The sequence below is a fragment of the Lutra lutra genome, chromosome 4 (assembly GCF_902655055.1).
Source record: "Lutra lutra chromosome 4, mLutLut1.2, whole genome shotgun sequence".
In the NCBI taxonomy this organism is placed as follows: Eukaryota; Metazoa; Chordata; class Mammalia; order Carnivora; family Mustelidae; genus Lutra; species Lutra lutra.
The window spans coordinates 132,092,180-132,109,884 of NC_062281.1; the positions used below are offsets into that span (position 1 = coordinate 132,092,180).

Sequence of the window (17,705 nt, forward strand, 5' to 3'; positions counted from 1 at the left end):
GACCACAAGCAGGCAGGGGGCCGGTGGAGGCAGGCTCCCTGGCAAGCAGAGAGCCCAATGCGGGCTCAATCCCAGGACCCCTGGGACCATGACCTGAGCCAAAGGCAGAGGCTTTAACCCACTGAGCCACCCAGGCACCCCCTAGACTTCCATTTTTATTGGATTACCTTTTGAATGTAATCAGTTCTCTTTCTTTGAAGGAAAATGTTAGTTTTTGTTTTTTGTTAGCAGGTCTGTAATGACAGAAGAATACAAAGTTCCAGATGGAATGGTTGGATTTAGTAAGTAGCCTAATTTTTAAAGCTTTGAAAACAATCAAAACATACTTTACAGTCTTAGCAAATAATTTTTTTTCTTTTTTCTTTACTAGTAATTGGCAGAGGTGGTGAACAGATTTCACGCATACAACAAGAATCTGGATGCAAAATACAGATAGCTCCTGGTAATGTTATTCACTTGCTATTTTCAAAGTGACTGGAAAATTAGTGTATTTTTTTAAGTAACTATCGCTCCTGGTAACATTACTCTCTTGCTGTTTTCAAAAGTGACTTGAAAATTAGCGTATTTTTTTAAGTAACTATCGAAAGTGATATTGTTATCTTTTTTTGGCCTAAAATATTTTTGTGTTTTTTTATTTAATTGTAGACAGTGGTGGCCTTCCAGAAAGGTCTTGTATGCTAACTGGAACACCTGAATCTGTCCAGTAAGTATGAAATCATATGCCTGAGGCCAGCCCCTCTTTCCTACTGAAGGACATTGCCCCTAAATTTAACTGATTTTATCCTGCACTATTAGTTTTCCCATTTTCTAGCTAATTTCTAACAATGTATAAAGATGCTGAAAAATCCCTCCATCTTAACAAAAACTGTCCTCAAACCTCACATTTCTACTTCTCTGCCTTCTTACACAGTAAAATTCCTTAAAAGGAGTAGCTCTCTTCACCATGTCGTTTGCATCTGTTTTCATTTTGTCTTGAACTTATATGAATCAGACTTTTATTCCCATGGTTCCATTGAAGTTGCTCTTTTCAAGATCACATATGGCCTCTGCATCTTTCCACCCATCAACATTGTTTGACAGAGGGAACCACTTTCCTAGAGATATTCCCTCCCTAGCTGCTTTCTCAGTCATTCTTAGTCATCCATCTTTATCTTCCTGGCCTTTCAAGTATGAAAGTGCCACAAAATTCAGTCCTCCTACAGTCTGTCTACATGTACTCCTCAGATGACTTCATTTATTCTTGCACAAACCTTAATATGTAGCTTTATATATCATAAATTTTATGTACTCCTAAATTGTTATTTTCAGCCTTGCTCTCTTTTTCTAACTTACAGAGTCCTATCAAGCTGCTCAGTTAGTATTTCCACTTGAATACTAGACATTTCGGACTTTGGATTGTTCATAATTTTTTTCCACCCCGTTACCCAGTCTGCTTTGTCCTCTACTCATCTCAGTATATGGCAGCACTGTTTTAATACTCTTTTATCTTTTTCTTTGGGTACCTGGTTGGCACAGTCCTTTAAGCACCGGACTCTTGGTTTCAGCTCAGGTCTTGATCCTCAGGGTTGTGAGGTTGGGCTCTGCACTCAGCAGAGTCTGCCTGAAACTTTCCCTCTTCCTCTACCACTTCCCCTACCCCACCCCTGAACATGAGCACTCCAAAATAAATTTAAAAATTTGTTAAAATTACCTTTATCTTTTTCTTGTCTTTCATTTATCCATAAGCAACGCTTTGGTCATTTTTCTTCAAAATTTATTTGGAATCCAGCCTCTTCTTGCCATCTTCTATACTATTACCTTGTCTGTGACCATTTGTCTATATTTCAACATGTTTCCATTCTTTTTAGCCTTGTTCAGAAATAGTCTGTTCTTAGAATAGTATAGCCATATGATCTTTTTAAAATGTGAATCAGGGGGTGTCTGGGTGGCTCAGTCATTGGGTATCTGCCTTCGACTCAGGTCATGGTCCCAGAGTCCTGGGATCGGGTCCCTCATCAGGCTCCCTGCTCCACGGGAAGCCTGCTTCTCCCTCTCCCACTCCCTCTGCTGTGTTCCCTCTCTCGCTGTCTCTCTCTGTCAAATAAATAAATAAAATCTTTAAAAAAAAATGTGAATCAGTTTATGTCATTACTTTGCTCAGATCCTCTAATGCTTCACCATGTCTTTATCATGGCTTGATTTACCTGCCACCTTTCTCACTTCATTTTTTTACCTCTCTTCTCCCAACTCACTGTGTTTAAGCCCCATTTAGCTTCTGTTCTTTCAGCACACCAAGCATGCTTCTCATCTGAGACCTTTGCAAATTCCTGTTTCTTTTCTCTGGAACATTTTGCCTTCTGATATTTTCATAGTTTCTCCCTCTCTTCCTCTACACTTTAGTTCAGATATCTTATCAGTAAAGTCTTTTATGTCTGCTTTGCATGAAATAGCATATCTTTTTGTACACATTCTGTCCCCCTTATTCTGTTTTAATTTTGTTTGTATCACTTAACCAAGCATGCTGTTTTTTAGTTATTTAATCAAGGTAAGCTGTACCAGAAGGGACCCTGTGCATTTCATTCAGTGTTGTAATTCTATTACCTAGTATTGTACTTGGTATATAGTTAACATTTCTTAAGTATTTTTGAATGGATAAATAAATTTTAATGTGTGAGTGACCAAAGTGGTGTTTTAAAATTGGAAATACATCATTCAGTTATTGGCAGAGTAGCTTAATTCTTAGATGACTTTCAAAGTAAAGTGGAAAAAAAAGTAGAGTGCTACTTCTTTAAAATTTAGGACTGTTCTCAAAAATACTGCAAAGTGTATACCTAGAAAATTTATTGTGTTATCATTCTTTGTCCCTGATGTTCTCTTAATTAAAATTGTTAAATAGCTTTAAAGCCACCTAAACCTGAATTGGGATGGGGGAAGTATGTGATTATATTATTTTGTGTTTCTGTATTTGGATAAGTTTTTGAGTATGCCATAACTTATAATTTGTTAACAGATCAGCAAAACGATTATTGGACCAGATTGTTGAAAAAGGAAGACCAGCCCCTGGCTTCCACCATGGTGATGGACCAGGAAATGCAGTTCAAGAAATCATGATTCCAGCTAGCAAGGCAGGATTAGTTATTGGAAAGGGGGGAGAAACTATTAAACAACTTCAGGTATTATTCTGTAAAGTGATTAGTTTTCATCTCTTTTGAAGCCAGTTCGTTTCCACTTCCCTTTTGTTAATATATGTGATTTCTGTGATTAATAGGAGCGGGCTGGAGTTAAAATGGTTATGATTCAAGATGGACCTCAGAACACTGGTGCTGACAAACCTCTTAGGATTACAGGAGACCCATACAAAGTACAGGTAAACTTGTTTATATTTTACATAGAAGGATTTGGGAACAGAATGGGCAAAACACATAGGAATATAATTACTGTGTTTTGAGACATGCCTTGTAAATTGGGTGTTTTGTTTTGTGTTTTGTTTGTACTTCAGCAAGCCAAGGAAATGGTGTTAGAGTTAATCCGTGATCAAGGTGGTTTCAGAGAAGTTCGAAATGAGTATGGGTCAAGAATAGGAGGAAATGAAGGGATAGATGTAAGTAAAAATACCCATTTAGAGATGGTTGTATACTAATTCATAAATACGTGTGTTTTTCTTGTTCTGTGTTACATAGCCTTCTTTAACATTGGATTCCTGCCCTCTCTCCCCGTAACTTACACCTTAGAGTACAGAATATAAATCTTGTTACCCTATTTGATGCAACCATAGTGCTGTATATACTTTTATGATTTGAGATAGATTAATTTTCAGGGAATAGCTTTCCTTAATACTTAGTTTTCTTTGTATAAGGTCCCCATTCCAAGATTTGCTGTTGGCATTGTAATAGGAAGAAATGGAGAGATGATTAAAAAAATACAAAATGATGCTGGTGTTCGAATTCAGTTTAAGCCAGGTGAGTACATATTTTGTTATCTATATGTTATTAGCAGTTACTTTTTTGACATGCATTGTTGCTAACTCAAACCATTTTGTTTGTTTTGAAGATGATGGAACAACACCTGATAGAATAGCACAAATAACAGGACCTCCAGACCGATGTCAGCATGCTGCAGAAATTATTACAGACCTTCTTCGAAGTGTTCAGGTTTGACAGATGTTAATATTTTCATTGTTTTGTTTTCATTTAAAAAATATTTTTCTTCAAGTCTGAAAGGGTCCCCCCTCCCATTTAGTTTTGTATAAGAATTTGTTTGCTGATACTTTGTTAATAACTAAGAAGTTTAAGTTGCTTTGAGGTAGACATCTTAGAGCAGGAAGGTAGCTATGTAAATGGATTGTCTTGCTTACCACAGTATAAAAATAGTGGGTATTACTTGTTGACTGTTTGGCAGTCATATCATCTCCCAGCCTCTTTAAACTTGTGGTTTACGAAAATGAAGGTTGAGGAAGATAGACATGGAATGACTATCATGGAAAGAAGAGTACGCTTCTATGTTGACTTTGTTTCTTTCCTTCTCTAGGCTGGTAATCCTGGTGGACCTGGACCTGGTGGTCGAGGAAGAGGTAGAGGTCAAGGCAACTGGAACATGGGACCACCTGGTGGACTACAGGAATTTAATTTCATTGTACCAACTGGGAAAACTGGATTAATAATAGGAAAAGGCAATGTATTTTAAACTCTTAATGTTTTGATATATAGGAAAAATTTAACACATGACCTGATTTTTCTGGATGCTATTTCTAATGTACACCAGTAGCAGTGATTTTTCCTTGGCTGTATCTTAACGTTGATTTGTAACAAAAACATAAAGGAAGGGCCTTATATATAAAATAAAAATGTGATATGAATCACATTGGCTACTAGAGAAGGGACCAACAGTTTTAATTATTAATGTAAGAAACTTTCGACCAAAAAAGTGGTTTGGATATTTGTGTCATTTGCTTTTTCCTAACTCACATCTTCTTAAATTTTAGGATTTTTTAGTAAGTGTGTTGGTTTATGTTACTTGTAAAAGCAATTTATTTGAGCCAGATATTTTGATAAGTTAGTTTTTCTGTTATAATTCATTTTATGGTTGGGTATAGACATACTAATTTAGGTCTTAAAAACTTGAACGTGTTTTAGGAGAAGCATGAAATGCCTTATAGAACTTGATTTACAAGTGTAGAATAAATGGAAAATCTAAAAGAATATTGGCAGATGGGATACTGCTCAAAACTTTTATGGCTCTCTTAATTGTGACCATTTTCATTTAGGTAGTTACTTTTGTATCCTTTGGATCTTTAGAGAAATTATTGTGTTTTTTTATTTTAGGAGGTGAAACCATAAAAAGCATAAGCCAACAGTCTGGTGCAAGAATAGAACTTCAGAGAAATCCTCCACCTAATGCAGATCCTAATATGAAATTATTTACAATTCGTGGCACTCCACAGCAAATAGACTATGCGCGGCAACTTATAGAAGAAAAGATTGGTGTGAGTGTGCTTTAAACTTCAATTTCTAGGGGTGCATGCCTGGCTCAGTTGGTAGAGCATGTGAATCTTGATATTCAAGCCCCCACATTGGGCAGAGAGCTTACTTAAAAAATAAATAGGGATGCCTGATTCAGTCGGTTGGGCATCTGCCTTCGGCTGGGGTCGTGATCCTGGGGTGTCCTGGGTTTGAGCCCCACATTGGGCTCCCTGCTCAGCGGGGAGCCTGCTCCTCCCTATCCCCGACCCTGCTTGTGTGCTCAAGTCTCTAATGAATAAATAAAATCTTTTAAAAAAAAGAGTTCAAAAAAACCAAATACATAAATAGATAACTAACTTCAGTTTATACATAGACCCTCTTAGTTAAATAAGACATTAATTCACATGTTCCTATAACTGCTATATAGAAAAATGACAATTTCTAGTCTAAAGACTATGTTTCATCATATAATGGGTACATGTAACATAGAGAGGACTCTCAAGCAGTGAAAAATAACCAAATTAAATATACATTTATAAGGGTTTAGAAACTTGTATTTGGGTGTGGATAAGTAGAAAACGGATAATGTTACTTGATGTTAGGGTTGGAGGGTTATAGAGTATACTTGAAGGGCATAGTTAATGGGAATTCAGTATTTAATAAGGGTTTATTTTACTCAGCCCTCGTGAGGCAGATATGAATTAAATGCATCCCCCACTTTAGAGTAGAAATTTACAAATCCAACTCTTAGACTGGCAGTGACTTTTAGGAAGTTTTAAAATATATACTACTTGAATGCTTTCCACCTCTACTCATACCACACAGCTCTGATTCAGAATGTCTGGAACAGGGCCCAGCATCTAATTTTAGAAGGGTGTTCCAGGTGATTCAGACACATGGCCAAATTTGCAAATTTTTTCCTGGTGGTAGAATAGTTTCCTGGTGGTAGTACAAAAAAAATGCATAGAGTCTTAAATGTGCTTGCTTATAAATGCGGAACTAGTGTTTTCTTGCGTTCTTTTACTATAGAGCATGAGGGAGCATCTTAAGTTATTAATAACAATTAGAATTTCTTAGGAAAATTCTCTTTGATGTTTGCCGCACTGTGGATGGAATACAATAGAAGTTTGACCCTGTTTCTGTCTACAGAGAAAGACAAATAGGTGTATAAAAGCTGCCTAAAGAATGTCTTATAGGGGTTCCTGGCTGGTTCAGTCAGTAGAGCATGCAGCTGTTGATCTAAGGTTGTGAGTTCAAGCCCCACGTTGGGTGTAGAGATTACTTAAAAATAGAAAGAATGTATTCTAAAAATACATACAGACATTGTAAGTTCTGTGGTATGGACAGTAAGTGTTTAAAAACGTGAAGAAAATAATTCCGAACTTGGTAGTGGCAGAGATTGATGCTAGAAAAATGAACACGTCTTGGTTTAGGGTTTTATGATTCCTAACATGCATAGATCAAGGTTTCTAATAGCTTGATGGTCAAAAAGATAGATTGTTACCGAGAAGCAGTTTAGTATGGTGGTTAAGAGCATGAGACTCTGAAGTCATGTTGTTAGGATTCAGAATACTCAGACTCATTTACTAACTTTGTGACCTTGGAGTAAGCTATTTATACTCTGTTTGCCTCCCGTTTGTTCATCTATAAAGGAGAGTAATAGTAGCTGCTTTACAGGGTTGTAGGGATGAGTGTCTGGCACATAGCCCTGTAAAAATAGCTGATACTTTTTCAGTAATCCATTTTTACTTTTTGGAAAGGATTGTTTATGGATAATGGAAATGAGTGATAATGACAAGAGGTAGAGACTTAAAAGGATAAAATAATAAAAAGGATTTTAAAAGTCGTGAAGTTTAGCTTCATTATTTTGTAGTGAGAAAATAGACAACCAAGTGTCATTTAAGCAGTTTGCTCCAAAATGTTATTATCTGTATTAACTGCATGAAAGCTATGTTTAGGGTAGTTAAATCTAGGCTAGTGGTCTTTACAAGTTGGATTATGAACAGGAAAATCAACTAATCATTATTAACTATGTAGTATGATATAAATATGAAGATCCAGGGACGCCTGGGTGGCTCAGTGGGTTAAAGCCTTTGCCTTTGGCTCAGTCACAGTCTCAGGGTCCTGGGATCAAGCCCCACATCGGGCTCTCTGCTCAGCAGGGAACCTGCGTCCCCCTCTCTCTGCCTGCTGTTCTGCCTACTTTTGATCTCTCTCTCTGTCAAATAAATAAATAAAATGTTTTTTTTTTTTAAGTAGATGTAGAACGTATACAGAAAAAGAAAAGCTAGAGACAACATATTTCCATGACTAAAATGATAAAGGAGTGGTAAAACTATAAAAAGGAAAGCAAAATAACAGAAGGGAATAGTCTGAAAGGAATAGAATGGAAGGTAAAGGAGACGTTTCAGTTCTTTGCTGATGCTGTTGATTGTAATGAATTTACATGTCTCAGTGTGGTAAAGAGTTTAAGCAACATGAATGAGGAGATGAAGGAAAATCTAAAATATGTTGCTTGTGGCTGTATAAAAGGGTAGAAATGGAAGGTTAATTTAGCCTTTGACTTGTTCAGCCATTACCATTTTTCTGATTTTTTTTTTGTACATCTTTTTGCTTTTTTATAGGGTCCAGTAAATCCTTTAGGGCCACCTGTACCCCATGGGCCCCATGGTGTCCCAGGCCCCCATGGACCTCCTGGGCCTCCAGGGCCTGGAACTCCAATGGGACCATACAACCCTGCACCTTACAATCCAGGACCACCTGGTCCTGCTCCTCAGTAAGTACTGAGTTTGGTTCTGGGGTCCCCACCCGCCCAAAGATTGTAGCTTTTGGTAAATTGCATTTTTATATTTTCTTTCTTTCTTTTCAGTGGTCCTCCAGCTCCTTATGCTCCCCAGGGGTGGGGAAATGCATATCCACACTGGCAGCAACAGGCCCCTCCTGATCCAGGTAAAAGACATTTATTATTCATGTGTAATCTGTATTATCATTTCTGTTATCTTCCTAGATTTTCTAATATCAGTTCTACATTGTGTGCATTTTCTGCACTGACTATTTCAGCGGGAGTCTTAGTTTCTGGTTTTACCACAGTGTATAAGATTGGTCTGTATATGGTTTGTTTTCAGTGAACTTTTTTCTACTTGAATTTGGCTTTCTGCCCTTTCAAAGTGATAAGAGCAGAGTTTTAAAAGCCAGAAGCTACAGGAAGAAATACAATGTCTTAGTTTTAAATACTAGTGGCATCAAAATGTGTAATGTGTTAATTGTGACATTATCCATGAAAGAATAATGTACATTTATTTATAGAATTATCTTAGTGTCTGATGGAGCATTTAATACTTGAGTATTAAACTTTGAAGTTCTCAAATATAAAAGCCGTTTTCATATTCCTGATATGGTAACCTCACATATTAGTAAAAAACAGGGCTGTGTTTAATGTCTGCATGTTAGAACTCAAAAATACATTAAGTTATATGTTTTCTCTGTTCAGATCTGGATTTTATATATACATTCTATTTTGTTCCGGCATCTGCCATCTTCTAGTTTTTCTTTTCATGATGGTCAAAGGGGCATTCATCAAAATCAGTTAACACTTATTTATGATCCTTCTTTCTCACCTACTACCTATCTTTTAGGCCTCTTTCACTGGAGTAGTTTCAAGGAAGGTACTGAATTATGGATTCCTTTCCACACTAGTGTATTTATTTTTTAAAAGAACCTAAATAATTGATTTAAATGCAATTGTTTTAGTGAATTTGATTAAACATTCTTGTTATTTAAATGTGGTCCTATATTGTAACATACTTTAATTTCATAGGAAGTGTGCTCTTTGAAATATGATTGCACAGCATGACAATAAGCAAATAACTACAACTACACTCATTCAAGAAACAACTTGAGTGTGCTAGGATGTGGGTATGCAAAGATTAGTTTATGTTCTATAGCAGAAAAGTACACTCTAAATGTTAGCAATGCTATGATGGACTGAAAGTTAAATATAGTTTAGTGTATAATAGTATAAACATCTTTTAAGAATGAAAAGACTTTCCATTCCCTCTTGTAAGCCAACTGGGATGCTGTGATTAGACAGAAAAATCACATAATTTAAGAGATTCAAGAGTTTGAGCGAGTTAAGTGGTGAATTTATATTGAGAAACTTGGATTTGTAGGATTGCACCTTATGAGCACTGTTTGGATCAGTAACATGATTGAGAGAATGTTGGGAATTAGAAGTAATCTCTATCACAGTCTTGATTTCACACTGGGAGTAGCAGTGAAGTCACCACATTAAGAATTGGTTGATGAATATGGCTTACAGCATTGCCTTTAGAAAATGAAGTAACCCATTTAGCTAAAAGATGATAGCTAGGGTTAGATATTGCTTATATTAGATTTTGCATTATGTAAAAACCAAAATAATTTACTTAGATGAAACTTCTGGTGAACTTATTAACATTCTGGTATTTAAATGTGGCCATGACAAAGTTCGTATTTTCTGAACTAAATCTTTTTCTATTAAAAAAAAAATGGGCTATTGGGGCGCCTGGGTGGCTCAGTGGGTTAAGCCTCTGCCTTCGGCTCAGGTCATGATCTCAGAGTCCTGGCATCGAGTCCCACATCAGGCTCTCTGCTCAGCGGGGAGCCTGCTTCCCCCCTCTCTCTCTGTCTGCCTCTCTACCTACTTGTGATCTCTCTGTCAAATAAATAACTAAAATATTTTTTAAAAATGGGCTATTAAGAATTATGTGGAAGTCAAGAACTTAGATTTCAGAGTGAGACAGACCCAGATAAGTCCTAATGCTACACCTTTAATAATTGTGTGATAGTAAGCAAGTTTTTTAATCCCTCTGTATCTTTTTTCTTACCTTTAAAATGATAAATGAAGGATAATCATGTTGAATGAATAATTAATAAAATCTCTGTGTATGTATTAGTTGTGTCTAACTGTTGGACTGGTTCTGTTACACCCTCTACACATTCAGGAGTTCAAGTATCATTTTCTGAAGTCTGTTTTGTCTTAGTTTCTCTGGCCAGAGATGGTGTCAAATGAAATACTTGTATTAGTATATAGGTAATGACATAATTAAGATATAAACGTGCAACTTAGAAAAGCAGTGCGTTTATTACTTGAGGAAGGTTTGGAAGGTGGATAGCGCCTTAAAATTGTATTACCTTAGTCATTGTATCAGTCTAGAAATCCTTGCTCCTTTTTTCTCAAACTTTATTAAACAGCTGAGACTTGATGCCCATTTGGGATAAAGGCTACACAGATTTCATATAGATACAGACTTTGGCTAAGGAAATTACATTTTCCTTGATAATATAAACTTTAAGATGTATCTGTAGTGTCATACAATATTCTTCGTATAAAGGACAGAATCAAGAAGAGATTTCTGTTTCTGACTGAGAGATCTCAAACTGTTACTGCATGAGTTTGATTTTTATGAAGGATGAAATGAGGAAGCATAACATGGTCAAAGGCCAGATAAGGAACATGGCAACCTCTGAAAAGTACAAGCAGTTTACTGTGTTGGAAAAATATTGACAAATGGGGGAAGATGGGGCTAGAATGGGAAGGACAAGCCAAGGGGTTAGATCATTAAAGATACTGAGTGGTGATAATGTTGCATTTAAAAGCTTTGACAACCCTGAAGACTCTGGAATTAATGAAGAATTTCAAGTAGGGCAATAATATCAAGTGTATGTTTTAGGATAATTATTGTAAAATATGATGAGATGAAATATGGCTAATCTGTTTATTTTTTAAGATTTTTATGTTGGCTCTACATCCAAAACAAGACAGGACAGAATTCATAGTTCTCAGATAATTGTTTCTTGTACACATTAGTTCCTAGAAATCCTTTGTTTTAGTCATTTGCCATGTAGAACTGCTATGCTTGAGGCAAAACCAGTTTAGGAAAAAACTAAGGCAACAGGATGGTTTGAGGCAAAGCATCAAATTTGGAGACAAAAGATGTTTATTCCTATCCTAATTCTGCCACTCAGCTAATTTTCTAAGAACATCACTTAACGTCTGTACCTCACTTTCTGTAATTAAAGCTAATGAATGTTAATTAATAGAATTGAAAACTTCCCATTTACTATTTATTTTTTGATAGCCATTTAATTTGGGGTGTACCAAAGAGAATGTGTGTGTGTGAGACAGAGAGATTACAGACTTAAGATGCAAACGTTGAACTTGTGTTTATTCTAGCTAAGGCAGGAACGGATCCAAATTCAGCAGCTTGGGCTGCCTATTATGCTCACTATTATCAACAGCAAGCACAGCCACCACCTGCCGCTCCTGCTGGTGCACCAACTACAACCCAAACCAATGGACAAGGTAACTATGGTAATTAAAGAATTTATTTTGTATGTAGAAGTAGAAACTTGTGTTTGGAATTATATATGAAGTACATCAATGTATAAAACCTAAAATTTTACAATATTTAATTATAGCTTCAATGAGCAGACTTTCCGTTTTTGAAAATAAGTTTGAAATAATTGCAAACTTTGATAAAAGTTTAAGTTGTAAGATATATTACAGAACACTCAGGTAACCTAGTTGTTAATATTTTATCCCCACCTCCCGTTTGTCCCATTATCCTGTCATACATGTCCATATCCATTACCAGTAGTTTTTCAGGACCATTTTAAGATCAGGCTGTACACATCATGTCCCAGTAACCTTAAGTACCCTTTCTGCATTACTCCAAAAATACATTACCATCATACAGCGCTCTTAAACAGTCTTTCAGCATTGATACATCATTACTGTCCCAATGCAGAACCCTTACTCAGATTTCACCAGTTGTCCCCTCAGTTTCTCTTTTCTGATCCAGGATCCCATCCGGCAAAAAAGTACAAACATTTTGTTTTATGTAATGACAATCAGATCAACATAGGTTCCTTCAACTTTTTCTCACAATAATAACGTCATGCTCTTGAGGTCCTATTTGGGAGCTGGCAGTACCTCAGAAATAATCCTGTGCTCTTAGGCATTATATCATGGGGTCACATAATGTTGACCCGCTTCATTCCTGGAGATGGTAACCATAGTCACTTCATCATGTTGGTGTTCACCAGGTTTCTATACCATAAAATTGCATTTTTCTCTTTGAAAGTAAAAATTGTTGGAGAATTTATACTGAGATTATAGGAGTATTCTATTCCTAACAGCAGCTTTTATGATAACATTCCTGATTCAGCTACAACTATGATGATAATTTTTTTTACATCATTCATTTTATATTTATATATCTTAGTTGGTATTGTACTGTAGGGAAGAAGTATTTTTTCTATTTATACCAGTATGGCCTCCTGTTTTTTTCAACATGTCATGTTTTTAACTGTCTGTACTATTTGATTATCAGATTACCCTAGCTTTGGCCAATCTGGAGTACCTTCAAGATGGCTCCTGTATTCTTTTGACATGTCTGTCATTCTTTAAGCACATCCTTACTTTCTTGCACAATAACATTATTTTGTGCTTCCTGGGCTCAAGCTTCTAGAATCAGCCATTTTTCCAAGGAGCCCTGATTCCGTTTAATAAATACCACCATCCAAGAAACCAAAATCAGTGTGTTCGTTGCTACCAAGGTGTCATTGCTTCTAAATCCTTTCAGCATAAAGAGCTAGGAAATTTACCTGTATGTATATCTGTATACACAGTCATGAAACAACATAAATATTTATACATGTATATATTTCTAAGATTGTTGTATCCCCTGTAATTCCATTATAACACTTCACGGTTCTTTGTAGCTTTTTCCCTTTCCATGCTTCTGAATTGTGAAAGACCTTGTATATTCAGTGTGTTTCCTTATTTAACCAATGAATTAAATGCTCAGTGTGACTGTTCTTCCATTGTATATAGACAGATTTTTTCTGTTAACTGTCTCTATACCTCCTGCTTCCTGTGTCTTTGGCAGGAGCAAGAATCCCACTACCACACAGCACCCTCAGTCACTATGGCAGGCTGCTCCCAATTTCTCCACTCAAGGAACAGAAGGAAAGGGCCAAGAATGTCTTTGGAAACCCTTAATCTTACTTTGTTTTTGTTTTTCTTAAACAAGGAGATCAGCAGAATCCAGCCCCAGCTGGACAGGTTGATTATACCAAGGCTTGGGAAGAGTATTACAAGAAAATGGGTATGTTCTACATTTCTTTTTTATACATTTAATTAAATTGAAATTGAAGCATTTAGTAAATACCACATAGAAGGATGAAGATTCCGATAAAATGATGTTTGAATTTTTTTTATTACTGAGACTTTTTTTTTATATTTAACTTTTAAAATCTTGAAGTGGAGAATAGTTGAATGCATTCTAAAATCACTGAACTTTTAGGTGTATTGGGATTGTTACAGATAATTCTTAAGTTTGTGGCCACATAACAAGGAAATCTTATTTCTAAATGCATTTGTCAACCACTTAATAATTGAAACTAAAGGGGCGCCTGGGTGGCTCAGTGGGTTAAGCCGCTGCCTTCGGCTCGGGTCATGATCTCGGAGTCCTGGGATCGAGCCCCGCATCGGGCTCTCTGCTCGGCGGGGAGCCTGCTTCCCTCTCTCTCTCTCTGCCTGCCTCTCCGTCTACTTGTGATCTCTGTCTGTCAAATAAATAAATAAAATCTTAAAAAAATAATAATTATTGAAACTAAAAATTGCTCCATTGGCACACATAACACTGGATATTACTTGGCTTCTGTCAAAGATAGTTACATATATTAGAAGCCTAACTGGCATAGGTTAAATTCTGGAGTGCCAAGCAAAAAAAGGGTTGTATGTGGTATTTTCTGTTGCAAAGTAAAACTGACAGTGACATACTACATTAATTACTTAAATAACATTTGCATATATGAAAAAGGAAAAAGCCACCCAGAAAAGCCATTTCCATTAAGTAACTGTAGAGCATATACTACATGCCAGACGTAACGATAGAGCTGAGAATGTGATTATGGGCATAATAGCTGGGAGCCCCTGCCCTTCTGGTTATATTCTCATGGAGGATACAATTGTTAATCAAGTACTTTGCCAAGTACATTACTACGAACTGTTATGAATGAAAAGAACTATATTTCCACTAACACGTCATTTGTATAGCTTCTGAGTGGTAGCAGCAGATTTTAGCAGCAGTGGTTCCAGCTGGAACCTGGAAATTATTACTGTTAACCCTTGAATAACAATGTAAGTTTGAACTTAATGGGACTACTTATAAGCAGATTTTTTTTTTCCACAGTACTGTAAATGAATTTCCTTTATGATTTTCTTGGGGTTTTTGTTCTGTTTTGTTTTTTGGCTTAGTCTATTGTAGAATACAGTATGTAATACTTAAACATGCAAAATATGTGTTAATTGTGCTATCTGTAAGACCTCTGGTCAACAGAAGGCTATCAGTTCGATTTTGGGGAAGTCAAAGTTACATTTGGGTTTTCAACTGTACAGGGGTCGGTACCCATAATCCCTGAGTTGTTCAAGGGTCAGCTGTTTTTCTGAACAAATAGTTTTTGCTTTTAGAAGCCTGTGGTGTTATTCATCTAAAATTAACACATGTATACCACAGCCACTTGTCATAAAAGAAAGCTAAACACACTTACCCATCTTTCACTGGTATAGAACAGATCTAAAGATGGTAGAATTTTCTCATAAGTTACAGTCTATTTGAGATTCTCAATGTAAATTTCAGTGTTTTCTTTGCCCATGGATGTTTTGTCATCCTCCACAGAAAGAAGAAATTCCAGAAGGGTAGTTATATTAATCTTTTTGTGTAGGATACATTTACCTGGTGATAAGAATGTTCTACAGAGCTTAATAATCTGTTTAAAGAAAGAAAAATTGTTTTCCTCCCAAACAGTATATTCTATTTAGGGTGATAATATAATTTATTGTTCAGATATGGATAGTTCGAGAATAACTGAGGATGCTATTCTGTCAGAATTTAGGGTCACCCTAACTTTTATGAAATAGTGTCACCATTTTAAAGATTTGAACATTTGCAGTTGCTGCAGTTAAAGATCATTGGATCTGACTTGAATTTTCACAGTGGTTAATATGCCAGAGATGTTCCCTATGTTAATATTAAAAATGAGTAAAAATAGGCCTGTTTGTGGACTAGAGAATTATTGGGGAATTGGTGCAATTTGTGTTTTTGTGTATTTTATCATTCATTTGCAGCATAGCCATTAATTACTGTTTAACTTTTTAATACTTGCCCAAAGTGAGGGGTGTGTGTTGAATGTAATCTGTGAGGTCTTAATACCATTCAGATTTTTTTTTTTTCCAGTCCAATATTTAGGAATTTATTTGTTTATTTACAAATGTATCTTCTTGAATTGGGAGATACCTAATGAATTCTTTTTTTTTACATTTTTTTTTTAATTTTTTTTTTTATTTTTTCAGCATAACAGTATTCATTATATTTGCACCACACCCAGTGCTCCGTGCAATCCGTGCCCTCTACAATACCCACCACCTGGTGCCCCCAACCTCCCACCCCCACCATTCAGATTTTTAAGGATAGACTTCTCACCTTGCCATTCTTTTTTCATTTTCTATCTTTACTCTGCTGACTATAAAATTTTAATTTTATACATAGTGTCCTGGACTCTGTTGAATCCTTTGTGGAGAAAAAAAAGTTACAGAAATAATTAAATAATACTGTGTTTGGCTTAAGAACCTCCTTATCCCCTACCCTTTTTTTTTTTCCCCTTTTCCCCAGTTGTGTGTTTTTCTGTAGCATGACAGTGATCAGCTGTTAATTTATGGAGCAAAGGATTCTCTCACTTGTAAATCTTAAAGAAAATAATGTTAAATTGCCAGGTCTTTAATGATAGCTACAAAGTCTATTTTTTCCTTTAAAAGTTCTTTTGTTAAATGACTGGTTGCTTTACCCTCATTTCTTCTAGGTGCATTACTAGTCTTTAGGTAGGATACTTTTAGAACAACCACACATAAGTGACCTTAAATTAGTTTTTAAGATTGATCTTATGTATGTATGTTTCTGTGTATGTATTTAAAGTAATCTGTATACCAATGTGGAACTTTAACACACAACCCTGAGATCGAGTCTCATGCTTTACTGAGACAGTTTTCAAAATTTTTATATTTTACTTTTTTATTAAGATTTTTATGTTTATTTCAGAGAGAGAGCTTGTGAGCAAGGAGAGGAACAGAGGGGGAGAGAAGCAGACTCCATTCCAAGCGTGAAGCCCAATGCGGGGCTTGACCCCACCACCCTCAGATCATGACCCTAGCCAAAATCAAGAGTCAGGTGTTTAAGTGACTGAGCCAGCCAGATGCCCTCAAAATTTTAAATGAAAGGGAAGAAATTAATAAAATATTAGGGAGATAAAAATCTTTATCTCCAAATCCAACTCCCTTTTTTGGAGAGGCCAAGTTGAACTCTTCCAGTGGCAGAACTGGGATTTTCTAGGACTTTGGGCATTCCAGTTCCCAATCCAGTGTCCTCTTTACCAAACTGGACAGGTTGTCCCAGGTTTTGAAGGCAAATATCAGCTGCTTCTCTTTTTTATTATTATTTTTTTTTTTTTTTTTAAGATTTTGTTTACTTGACAGAGATCACAAGTAGGCCAGGGGTGGGGGAAGCAGGCTCCCCTCCGAGCAGAGAGCCCCATGAAGGGCTTGACCTGAGCCGAAGGCAGAGGCTTAACCCACTGAGCCACCCAGGTGCCCTTCAGCTGCTTCTCTCTCTCTCTCTCTTTTTTTTTTTAAAGATTCTATTTAATGGGGCGCCTGGGTGGCTCAGTGGGTTAAGCCGCTGCCTTCGGCTCAGGTCATGATCTCGGAGTCCTGGGATCGAGTCCCGCATCGGGCTCTTTGCTCAGCAGGGAGCCTGCTTCCTCCTCTCTTTCTGCCTGCCTCTCTGCCTGCTTGTGATCTCTGTCAAATAAATAAATAAAAAATCTTTAAAGATTCTATTTATTTATTTCACAGAGATCAAAAGTAGGCAGAGAGGCAGGCAGAGAGAAAGGGGGAAGCAGGCTCCCTGCTGAGCAGAGAGCCCGATGCGGGGCTCCATCCCAGGACTCTGGGGATCATGACCTGAGTCGAAGGCAGAGGCTTTATTAACCCATTGAGCCACCCAGGCGCCCCCTCAGCTGCTTCTCTTAACACGAAATACTAATACTATAAATTTTTCATTGTTTGCTTATGAGTAAATAAGCCTCTTGAAACAGGAGTTAAGTTTTTAAGTCTGAATTTCCTAGGATTTTTTTTTTTTTTGAAGATCTTATTTATTTGACAGAGAG

The 17,705-nt window shown here is 36.6% G+C and overlaps 1 protein-coding gene and 1 long non-coding RNA gene across 21 annotated transcripts in view; one reads left to right on the top strand and one right to left on the bottom strand.

Annotated features, from left to right (window-relative positions):
• FUBP1 (far upstream element binding protein 1) overlaps positions 1 to 17,705 on the top strand; it is a 34,301-nt gene that overhangs the window by 8,197 nt on the left and 8,399 nt on the right. For 11 of the 20 annotated variants that reach the window (XR_007126659.1, XR_007126660.1, XR_007126661.1 and 8 more), the window contains 14 exons: positions 229 to 281; positions 371 to 442; positions 646 to 703; positions 2,990 to 3,152; positions 3,248 to 3,346; positions 3,479 to 3,580; positions 3,836 to 3,938; positions 4,030 to 4,130; positions 4,507 to 4,648; positions 5,301 to 5,461; positions 8,063 to 8,214; positions 8,308 to 8,387; positions 11,653 to 11,790; positions 13,514 to 13,588. Coding sequence is in view for 15 of the 20 variants with exons in the window: in XM_047726188.1 (XP_047582144.1) it covers positions 229 to 281; positions 371 to 442; positions 646 to 703; positions 2,990 to 3,152; positions 3,248 to 3,346; positions 3,479 to 3,580; positions 3,836 to 3,938; positions 4,030 to 4,130; positions 4,507 to 4,648; positions 5,301 to 5,461; positions 8,063 to 8,214; positions 8,308 to 8,387; positions 11,653 to 11,790; positions 13,514 to 13,588 (1,499 nt within the window). In the remaining 5 variants the exon portion in view is untranslated. The remainder of the gene's footprint in view (positions 1 to 228; positions 282 to 370; positions 443 to 645; positions 704 to 2,989; positions 3,153 to 3,247; positions 3,347 to 3,478; positions 3,581 to 3,835; positions 3,939 to 4,029; positions 4,131 to 4,506; positions 4,649 to 5,300; positions 5,462 to 8,062; positions 8,215 to 8,307; positions 8,388 to 11,652; positions 11,791 to 13,513; positions 13,589 to 17,705) is intronic. The other 9 variants (XM_047726187.1, XM_047726193.1, XM_047726198.1 and 6 more) reach the window with 3 other exon arrangements.
• Positions 96 to 16,040, bottom strand: LOC125097950 (uncharacterized). The gene is made up of 3 exons (XR_007126663.1): positions 15,938 to 16,040; positions 9,462 to 9,463; positions 96 to 141 (listed from the first exon to the last, which is right to left on the bottom strand). It is a non-coding gene; the product is annotated as an uncharacterized LOC125097950 (long non-coding RNA).